This window comes from Merops nubicus, unplaced genomic scaffold (genome assembly GCF_000691845.1).
Source record: "Merops nubicus isolate BGI_N331 unplaced genomic scaffold, ASM69184v1 scaffold11865, whole genome shotgun sequence".
Lineage (NCBI taxonomy): Eukaryota > Metazoa > Chordata > Aves > Coraciiformes > Meropidae > Merops > Merops nubicus.
Window position 1 is genome coordinate 4865 of NW_008610306.1, and position 11841 is coordinate 16705.

General features: G+C 40.8%; 1 protein-coding gene across 1 annotated transcript; it reads right to left on the reverse strand.

Moving 5' to 3' along the window:
* Nucleotides 1–959: 959 nt before the first annotated feature.
* Nucleotides 960–11474, reverse strand: E2F3 (E2F transcription factor 3; the record flags this gene model as incomplete). Its single annotated transcript, XM_008940873.1, has 6 exons — nt 960–1504; nt 2197–2332; nt 4808–4922; nt 7571–7729; nt 8296–8515; nt 11363–11474. Coding segments are annotated over 6 exons (1008 nt in total), but the record flags the coding sequence as incomplete, so codon positions are not given.
* Nucleotides 11475–11841: the final 367 nt, after the last annotated feature.

Genomic DNA, 11841 nt, shown 5'->3' on the forward strand with positions numbered 1-11841 from the left:
CTGAGTAGGTCAGGTAAGCACAACAGTAACACAAAAAAAAAGTTTATATGGGCATCACCTAATCAACATGACATTAATTTAGCCCAGAACATGGCAACATATTTTACACTCAAAAAAAAAAAATTAAGACTTCTTAGAATTCCTCTCATGTTCAAAAAAATAAATATTGGTACTATACTATACTACCAAAGATCTTCAAAAGAATAAATGCAATTCAGTTGATGTGGTACTTACAGTTATGTACTTTGGAAAAAAAAATTAGTTCCATTTTGCTGGCGAAGAGAATTATAAAAAGCTGTAAGCAGAGGAAGCTAACCCACTGAGATAAATATCATATATTGAACAAACAAAGCTTGGCATAAGTGTTTTCCATAGAGGGAAAAACCCACAGTGCATCTCTAGTAGGCACTTAACACAAAGCCCCACTTAGTACCACAAAAAAATTCATGTACCAGTTCTAATGCACACCTGGGGCAGTAAAATTGAACTGTGCATCTTCGTCCTAGTTTAAAAAAAAAACCAACCAATAAAACCTACTTTCACACACACACACACAAGCATTTTTAAAAATCTGTGATTACGACGAGAAGTGGCAGAACTTTATACTTTTCAATATTTGCAATATACACTACATTTACAGTGTATTTGTGTTTTTATTAAAAGCTTTTAAGGACATAAGTATTTGACCTCATAATGAGACACATACACAGCTCAAAATGAGCATTATGACAGCAATTTAAACATTCCCACAAGTAGCTGAAAAAAAAATCCCATTTCACACTTTTGCATTACTTCATATTTCTGTTCACTGCAGGTACAATCCGTGTTGTGACACTCAGAAGACATGCATTCTCTGCAGAAGGCACGGCCTGAAATGCTATTATAAAATTGTTATTTAGGACTAAACCAGTTCATTGAGCCCTTCTCCATAAGCCCACTTGTCACAGTAAGCAGAGACTGGGGGAGTGTGAACACAAAACATTTCTGGTCACCTGCTTGCACTTGCTGACTCACAAGGCGCTGGAGCTCAAGGTCAAGGAGAAGGCCTTGCTGGAAAAAAGCCTTCACTTCTTGTTTCTAGTATTTTAGGGAGTACTTAATTAAAATCTCAGCACTGTTTGAGAGCCTAGTTTATTTAATAATGCTATTTCATAGTAAGTAAGGAACGACTCTGAATGATGGCAGGTTTTTGGATTCCATTAAAAACATGGTTTAGATATGGACAGCGTTTAAGAGAATCAGCTGTATATAAATTCATCCACCAATGAAGGAAGCTTCTCTAAATCATAAGCATCAAAGAGGTCACTGATGCCTTCTTCATCCCCAAGGCTCAGCAAATAATCTTCCTGAAGCAGAGGAGGCAGCAAATTCACAAATGGTCCTTCAAAGTTTGAGGGAATTTGGTCCTCGGTCTGCTGTAGAAGGTTGGCTGGAGAAGCCAGTGGAGAGATTGTTGCCATATTTACTGAGCAGTCACCTTGTCCTGAGTTAGCAGAAGCCACTTCTGTAAGCGGGAGAGAATAAAATAAAGATGACACACAATCTCAATAGAAATATTAAGATGCAGATTAAACAAAAGTAGCCACTGCATAAAAGACATTTTTGAAAAGCATCATTTCAACGAAAAATGGCCTTCATCTGATTTTCTAGCTTGTTTTTGATATGTTACAAACAGCTTCTCAGAAATGCACATTGCTATCACCACTGACTTTTCTACTACAAATATTATTATACAAGGTCTAAACAACTACTGGGAAAAATAAAAAACATAAATCAAGTGTAGTGAGGGATGCCCATTTTTCAGTGGAATTCAGTCAAAATGACAACTGTCCAGGCAACAGATGTCATCAGTGACACTGCCCATTTACAGAGATTTCTGCTTCGTGCTGAGTGAGATTTTTGCTGCTATTGTCCTGTTTGAAAAGGCAGAAGAAACAAAACTTACTGTCTTCAGCACTGCATGAACTTTGGTTACATATGATAATGCAAATAGGAGATTTTAAACAATTGATGCAGAGGAAAATATTCTCTGCTACATTAACCAGGAAAGGCACAGAGGAAAATTGATGCCTTAGCTTTTCCCTCCCTGGAAAAATAAAGCCAGAAACTAAGGGCTGGATATCTGAGGTTCAGAATGAAATCCTGATTGAGAGCATGAAGGTAGACCATTAATTTTACAATGAAAAAACCCCTTACCTTTGGAAATGGTTTTGGAAATGTTCCCGTTGTGGTCCTGACTGTAGGTTTTCATTGGACTGAGGGCATCGTTTTCCTCTGGGCACAGATAAACTTCAATAGGTCCTTGAGTACTAGACAAATGTATCAATGCACTCTGCTAACAAAACAAACAAAAGGAAGGTGTCACACCAATGAACACAACAGAATATTGATTATATGGAGTAAATGCTTACTGCAGTGTGTTTGAAGACATTTTTTACTAATCAAGAGAACCAGAAATCCCCCCTGCACTTTTCTGAAGACATGAAAGGCTTGGGTATCTTGTAGACTGGAAAAGAACATAAAAGCTTTTTCCCCCCCACTGTTGTATGCCCCTATCCCAGAAGCCCATCATTTTATGTGTTCTATCATAACCAAAAGGATTGAACTCCTAACGTTTTCTTACAACCACAATAACCTGGAGCATTCTGATGAAATGGAACTATGGGATTGGAGTCACAGGTTTATTATTCACAACAATATTATTTGATGTGAGTCTTTCTGCTTTAAAAGAATGACAAAGCATCTTTCCCACTCCCTCAAAAACCTTCAGCACTTAGTCACACTGAACTCAGAAAGCTATATCTAAGTTCACCTGTTAATCAGGGAAGCTTTTCCAAACAACAAGAAAAAGATGCCATTTTCTTCACCCAAACTTGTTCATGCCAGTCCTTCTGCCCCCTCAGGGCAGCAGTTTTGATGGCGGTTCTGAATAAGAGGAAGTCCTAATTTGTCCCAAGAAGTTACATTTTCTTAAGTTTTATTGCATCAGCGCATGAAAGATGATGACATAGGTGGACACAAAATCTGCAAAGTTGCTTTTTGTGTTATGATGGAAAATAAATGACTCTGGTTACAAATAAACCTGCTCCAGCTATACTACATTATTAGTTTTAAAAAGCACCAATACAGGCATTACTCTTGGCAAACTTGTGCCCTTTGACATAAAGTTCCTCTTATTGTGTTCTGACAGTTATAAAACATAACAGACAACTTACAAAGGCAGAGAACAACTGAACAAGGCTTCCCCGGGGCAGAGAAAACAGTTAAGAGTAATTAAGGCAATGCTATAGATAATTAGAAAAAAGGAGATGGGAAGAGCAGGAGTTGGAAGAGGTAGTGTTGGGTGACTGAGGTGTGCAAAGAAAGACAAGTGAAATGTAACTGTACAGGAGAGAATGAAATAGGACGTTCCTGCCTGACACTGAAAATGAAATGGGTAAGTTTGGCATAGGGGATAAGGGAGGTCTAAGTCCTAACTGTAATGTTGTGCATCTCCCTCTACCCACCTGACTTCACTGAGTTAAAGATCAAAGCATAACGCCCAGGGGAAAGAAAGAGGAAATCAAGCAGTGATAAGAGTATGTATTTACAGGTACTGATCAAAGATATCCTTTCCTCATTGCAGCAAAATGATTTCTTCTTCCAAAACTTGCACCTAGGTTCAAAGGACTGAGGCAGAACTAAGGACAAAGGCAGAAAAAAAGGATGGAAATCATAATGGGTCCAAGCAAGTGAAGAATAATCTTAGGAAAAGAAGTAACAGAGAATCCAGCATCTGTTCCTCCCCACTTGGCAGCAGGTAGCCCTGGGCTCACTGGAACCCACTCAACGGCAGGGATGAAGGAGTAAAGCAGAGGTATGAACACAACTCCACGTGCAGGAGTTAGCCTTATCTCCCATTGCTCCTTAAGAAATTAGGTACAATTCCTGAATCTCTACAGCAAATTAAAGTAATGCAAATTATTTCTATTTGCCCAGGATGCTTGGGTCTGTCCCAACATCTAGGAATTGTAAAGCAGCAAACTTTTGCCACCAAGAGAAAAAAAAAATCCCAGGAGCGGCTGAACCATGCCATTCATAAACCATGACAGGAATGAAGAAAGTAAAGCTACCCCTGAAGTTATCTTCAAAGAGAAGCCACCTGAAGCATTTTTCTCTGCAGTTGTGACATAAGTAAGGGAAGCAGCTAAGTCACCCTAGACATCTGCCTGAGATAAGGAAAAGAAAACGAGGACAAAAGAATAAGAGCCAGATATACAAAAGCCAGCAGAGAGAGAGAGGGACTGTGGCCTGAGTAGCAATGGGCAAGAGAAGAGGGCCACAGAGGAACACAGTTTCAGAAACAGAAGTACTCACAATAAAATGGGAAAGGAAATCCCCATCCCCTACAGACTTCACGACAGCAAACCAAACATGCACTAGCAGAACATACAAAGCTTTATACAGATGTGCAAAACCAGAGTCAGTAAAGCCAGAATGATGACTTCTGTGGGTAAAACACATGTTTCTACAATAACTGCAATACTTCAGAAATGAAAATCATACATGAAAAGGTATGTCTTCATAAATTCTGTAGATGACACTGAAGGAAAGCTGAGGTTGAGAGAAAAAGAACAAATAATGTTGCCTTGTGTACATTGATTTGTTTTTTGAAAGAAGATGACAGGTTAAAAACCTCCACAGTTTGTAAGACAGATGAACGTAGGACCATATGCCAACATAATCCAGTTTGGGCCCCAGTTACCACAGTGCTCCATCTACAGAAAAATGATACAAACCCTGGCAGGAAGCACCAGGTTCTCCTTACCTCCACTGGGTCAGGCACTTCAAGTCTTGTTTCTGGAGGAGCTTTCACAACTATAACAGTTTGGTCTTTAAGGCCACTAATTTTTCTAATATCTTGATATGTCACGTAAGCTAATGTAATCACTGTTAAGGAATTTTCCAACCCAGGTTCACAATATATTCAGACTACTACAAGAGGCATAAGTCTTTGAATAGTTATTCTGTTTTCTCATGGCTGTGTTGCTCTTAGCCCAAAGTTTTCCGTTCTTTGCACTGGTTGTGATTGCAGTGAAACTGTGTGAGATCTTCTCTTCTACCAGCTGAAGCCACCACCAAGTGATGAAAGGGATTCTCCCTGCTGAGTGCTTCTCTCTTCTCATTTACACACATAAAACCACATCGGCTAAAGTTCAACAACCTGAAATCACTCAGACTGTGCAAACCAATATTTTTTTTTTTGGACACACTTGCTATCAAAATGTAGAGAATTGTAAATCACAGAAAAAAATGTAAAGGAATTTACAGATGAGTATATACACTATATTTCGTAAGTCATCAAATTCTTAATTTTAGTTTCCATCTGACTTTTTAATATAAGTGCCATTTTTCATGTGACTTTTTAATATAAATGTTGTAGGAATGTTTGCACACCCATAAGCATTTATACAACATTCATATATTTATATTCTATAAAATTATTTCCAAAGCCTATTTACAACTACTTAAACAACTTTACAGTGCAGAAGGTCGATTTCTGCACAAGCATGGAATGAATACAAATATTTTCTCATTCAACATGAATTTGTCCAAATCAACAGAGCTGTTTCAGTGGGTTACTGCACAGTGGTGCCTCAGGTACTGACCCGTGTAAGTGAGCTGTCACAGTGCTTTTGGTTACAAAAAGAACTGTGAAATGGGCACGATCACATGCAAGGGCTTCCAGCTCTTTTGTTTTGTCATCCATAAGGAATTCAGCATAATTTTTACACCATTGGAATAAAAACCTCCCTTACTATTACAGTTTTTAGGGATGTAAAAGTGAGCAATTTTGGTAACTGTGTACTGTCACCATGCAGTACAGCAGGACAGACTGCCCAAGCTCTGCACACCAACACATTCACATCAAACTTGGAACAAATGGGTCAAGAGGCAAAATGACAGGTTAGCTTTCTCCCAAATGGCTTTTATCAAGGCTTTCACCACTCATTTAGTAAGGTCTGCAAAGGCAGAGGGCAAATTACAGCAACAGCGGCTGTCACTATATGAACAAAAGAAAAGACTGCACAGCTTTCCACTAAAACAGACTTAAAAGCTCCCCAGGTTAACCCTGAGCATATCCCAAAACATTCAACCTACCCAAATAGTTACATGCTGATTGTTTATAAGGGAGACACAGAAGCACACTACCTAATTGTGAGGGAAAACAAACTTTCAAAAGGTTCACTTCCAGTGATAAAGGAGAGGAAGAGGCTTCTCAGCTGGGTGAGAATTCAGCAGGTCATCTCATGTCACACTGCAGTGAGGGCCGTGAAAGACAGCACTGGTACATACTCAGATTCCTACCCAGGTTTCACACTTCCACATCCCTTCCTCAGTAATCACTGCTATTAGCAGTCCAATCAAGAGTCACAGAAGGATTGGGGAATACGCTCTCCCAAACCCAAAAAGGGTGAGGCCAAAACCACAACAATGCTGATCCCTCCTTGCCCATCATGAGATGGTCTCACTCCCACCATGAGAGCCAGCAATGGCAGGGCACGGATCCCTACCACAGGAAAGGGCTCTGGAAAAACAGAGTTAGAAGGATCAGTGTTGTCTTGCTTAGATCTCTTCATGGATCAAGCTCTTGGCTGAAGGCAGCGCTGACCCTGCTCCCTGTGCCACTTCTGATCTTTGCTTACATCTCAAAGTGTGTATGAAAGCTGGTCAAAAGACAATATTTATAGAGCTCATATACTTCTTACTGGCCATCTCATAGTTATTCTCTACTCTGAATAATAGGAAATAAGTCTACTTTATTAGATGCTCTTTAAGGACTACTCACAGAAACCAATAAAGTTTTCAGACCAGCATTTAATAAAATGTTTTCTTCTGCTGCTAATTGGTGGGCAATCTAGTGAAAATGAGAATTTGTTAATTACAAGGTGTATTAACAGCCAAAATACTACAAGTCAGATGAACCTTATGCAATTCAGAATTGCTATTGAATAATTCAGTCCAAAATAGACGTTTGAGAGCTCGTAAAACCTTTACCTACAATATTATTTTATAGATTCTCTCACCAGAGGAATCTGAAAATTTGTTGCAAGTTTCAGACTAAACTGACTCCAACTTTTTCCTCTCTGTGCCTGTAATATATATGCATATCAATTTAAACTAAAAAAAAAAAAATCAAAATTTGGGTCATGAGCATACACACAACTCTGTTACCTTAGCAAAGATATTGTCTGCATGCCTTTCTAATTTCTGCACACATAAAAACAAGGTTTTCTCTAGGCTGAGAGTAGCTGAAAAGCAGAGGGTTGTTGGCTGCCACCAACCTGCTAGATTCTCTGTGTGAACACAGATATTAATAGGCTCCTCCACATACTACCTTTCTTTTGACATTCCAGAAGCTTTACAGGTGCACTCAGCTTAAGTAACTTTTATAGAGAGCTAAATTAAAACCCATTAGCCAACCTGAAATTTCTGATGCTTTGCATCACATTACGTAGAGGAATTCTCCTCGTGTTACAGGGCACAGCAAGGAGAATGACCACCTCTGAGGTTTTGGGAAAAAGGATATCTTTGATTCTCTGAGTCCTCCGTTAGCAACTTGAGGTCCAGGGTGCAGCTTTGGATTAGCTCATCCAGTTTCTTCTCTTCCTGAGTCAGTTCAGTCACCTCCTTGGCGAGGCCCTGACGTTGTGCCAGCATGCCGCCATCCTCGGACAGACTGCAGCCCCTACAGATACAAAAGGAGGAAAACACCCTTTCAGCACTTGTCAAACTTCACCCTATGCTGTAGGAAAGGGAAGAGGCAAAGTTTTATGCTGCAGATCAAGTTCTCCCTAAACTCACCCACAGCAAGTCAGCCATAAACTACGCTTTCCAGAGAAAGCATCTTCTGATCATGACAACACATTTTAGGACTGCCATCAAGATAGAAAAGTCAAATATCTCTCAGCACTTCCAAAATCTTGCTTCTAGCTCCCCTGTCCTCTAACACCTTGAAAAAGATGGAGGAAGGCAGTAGGCAGAGCTATGCACCTAAAAACTAAACTCTGCTTCCAGATACAAATGAGTTAAAGCAGTATTCAGACAAAATGCTGTTTTCCAATTTCCCTGACATTCCCTACTTATACACTGAAAACCTGTCCTAACAGAAAAAGAAAGCTTTATTCTGATGGAAGGCATTTTGGTTGATTGCTTGGACCAAAGTGATAGAATGGAAGCTGGGAGAAGAAAAACATCGCTGCTCTGTGACAGTGAAATCAGCCAGCAGGAATGAAAAGGATAATGACTACTCACATCCACTGAATGTTGTTTTTGGATTTTTTCTTAATGAGATGGATGCCTTCCAGTACATTGGTGATATCGTAAATCCTCCTTTTTTGCACCTTGAGGACCTCTGCTGCTCTGTTCAAATCTAAGACCCCATCAGGAGATTGGCTCAGCAACTGAATGAACTTCTTTGTAAGAAGGCCAAGTGATGTATCATACCGAGTCTTTTCTGAAGGAGATTTTGGAGCTTGGAAAGAAAAAAAACAAAACAAAAAAACAAAACAAAACAAAGATGAATCCAGTTTTCCTCATTTTAGTGTCAAAAGCTGTATCCAGAAAGGAAAGGATACATATTACAGCTATTTCTTTCATTTTCACTAGAGAAAACCTCTGCAGTAAGACACAGCTTACCACTTGGTATTTATTTGTATTTCAAGATGTACTTTTCCAAAAGTCACAGGTACATGAACAAATACATACACTTTTCTAAATGCAAATATTTCCATTAGTTGGATACATATAGCAACATCCTACTTAGGCTTTCATTATGTGAATTCTTAGTAGTATTTTTAGTATCTATTTATCCTGGCACCAATACCAAAAATTCCCCTATGACTCTCCTTCATCAGGCTGATAGCCAGCTTCCATCAGGGTTTGATTTTCCCCTCTTGTAAGATAAATGTTTCACATGCAATTAAGCAGGACTTAGGTGTACTTCAGTGGGTGAACACAATGACAGATTCCACCAGTGCCAGACTCCACAGCTAACAAAAAAGCTCAAGAGAATTAGAGGTGACTGACACGAGATACAATTTATAACCATTATTTCTCCATAACCAAACAATGCTCAAGCTGGCCAAGAGCATCCACTTCTAAGCTAGAAGCAAGCAAACAGTGAGTTGTCCAGTAAGATCCAAGCCCTTTTCCTGCACAAAACCAGCACCTATATACTTCATAGATGCACTTTTAAGAGTTTAAATACTTATGTCAGAATAATTTCTAATTCTAAATGTTCAAGGCCTTTGTGTCAAGGGAAATGAGCCAGCCATTATGAGAAGTCTGCTGGGCTGGTCCATCTCAAACTCTTAATTTGCTTCAAGTATTGTGCAGGGTGGAGCTCAGGCTGATCTGGTGGTTGTTTTCCAGGTTCAGACTGTATGGGGTCTGGCTGAGCTGATGTTCCCATTGCAGCCTCCTGGTGCAGAGCTGTAGTGTTGGGGGTTAGAAGGGTGCTGGTAACACCCATGTTGTGACTGCCACTGAGCAGGGCTCACACAGTACCAAGGCTCTTTCTAACAGTCCCCCCTAGTGGAACAGGGGGGCAGGAGATTGAGGGGAACCTAACCAGAACAGCTGATCTGAACTGACCAAAGGGATATTCCAGACCATATGATGTCAGCTCAACTATAAAGCTAGGACAAAGTAGGGGAGTGGAGTGTGTGTCTCCTCCTCAGACCTCCAGAGCAACCACTACGTGTTTTGGAGCCCTGCTTCCCAGGAAGGGGCCAGACATGGCCTGGGCAGGGGGAGTAGAGAATAAGTCTCTGCTTTTTTTTTTCCTTTGCATCCACACGTGGCATTGCTTGGCTTTTGCACTCTGATTAAACTGCCCTTGTTTTTACCCACAAGGCTTCTGTCTCTATCTTATTTTTCTTTCCCCTTTTGCTCTGCAGAGGAGGGGGAGGGTGAATAGAGTGACTTGGTAGGCATCACTTGCTCAGCCAGGGTTAAACCACTACAAGGACCCACATTTACTTGCAGAGGTCAGTCAAAACTGAAATCCCACCTGAAAGCAAACCTTTAGACAACCCTGAAATATTTTGAAGAATGTGATGGCTTTTCAATGAAAACCCAGTCACTGCCTGTTTGCAAAGAGAACCATCCAGCTGCATCTCATTCTGTGACAGACACAGGCTTTGTCTGCTCTGGGAAAAATATTCCTATCGCTTCAACAACTTTGTCAATTTAGAGCAGGGTGGTTTCTGTTTGTTGGGCTGGTTTTCCTCTGGGGTTTGAAAAAGAATAAGATCAGAGGACACTTGACCTCCTCCTGAAATGGCATCTGCTCCTGGTGACACACCAAGTTCTCTGTACAGCCTTGCCACCACTGCAGCAGCATCCTCTGCTCTGCACAGCACTGAACTTGTGTGAGAACACCCTTCCGTTTAAAATGGACTTCATTCATCTTCATGAAGATTAGTTCAATTCAAAGAACTGTGGTTGTTTAACTTGACTGCTTTAAGTTCCTATCTTCAGCTGATTTCACTTCTCCTATCTGCCTCAATAGAAGCAAGCACTTCAGACTTGTGAGGAGGGACAAGTGAGTATTCCTTCACACCTCCTGCACCCTCATCACTACCACTGCTGCCCTAGTCCTCCCTTTCCCCATTCACCTCCTTCTGCAAGCCTAATTCTCCTGCTGGAATCCCCCAAACAAGATGACAAGGCTACACACCCCAGCTCCTGTTGGAAGGAACCTACTGCCTGAGGCAATACAGATGTGCAAAAATTAATACTTGCATCAAATAAGCAGTTGCAGTAATAATCTAGGAGATTACTAGTCATAATCTAGTAGTAATTGCAGGGAGAGAAGGCAGCTCAGAGCCCACAGAAAGCACTTAGCTGCTGAGGCACAACTACCTCTCTTTGCAAATCCCTGCCTGGGGGAAGAAGCTCTGCCAATCAGCTGCTGTAACTTCAGCAGGGAAGAAGGAGGCTGCCCTGATTAGCCTTGCCTAATAACTGTGTTGTGTCCTAGTACCTCCATTCCTCAGCATCTACCTCTCCTAATCATCCCCAGCTTCACGTCCTTGGCTGAAGAAGTGGTCCTGGATGGAGAGGCTGGAGGCTGCCCAGCAAGCTGGACAGACTTAGGAGCCAGGAGCTTCTGCAGCCTCTCAGCACCTCTGCACCAACCCACTCATGCTGCAAACCTCTTGTCTGGTGCCTGGTGTGGGAGTTCAGTATGTTGCATTCACATCCAGGTGAGGACAGTAATAAACACACTCTTCTAGCTAGGTAATGCAGCACATTGTACTGGTCCACTCAGAAATAAAAATCCCTGTGCCACACAGCATGTTACAAGTTCCCTTACTTTTTGGACTATCTGGACTTCTTGTTGCAGCTCTTCCTTTCCCCTTGGGAGTCTTTAGTCCTTCAGCAAGATACTGGTGGCCACTTTCTCCAAGCTCCAGCCTTCGTTTTGCCTGTTAAATAATTAATGGATAATTAAGAAATGTATTTTATTTTATCACACACGATATTGAAGCTACAGGAAACGTAGACAGCAGTGAGCTTTTCACAGCAAGGTATCAGTACAGGTTCATCACAAGGGATCCTAAGGTGGACTTAAATGTCATTCTCCAAGACTAGGTTGGATGGGATTTTTATTTGAGAATTCAGCCTTTTTTATTTGAAAAGCTAAGTGAAAGTTGGATGATCTACTTCAGTCTAGTCTAGACCTCCTTAAATACATATGAGAGATTTCCACCCTCAACATTCTCAATGTTCTCACTTGAGTTGAGAACATTTCACTTCAGAAAAACAGAATCTCCAAGCACATGCACATATGTG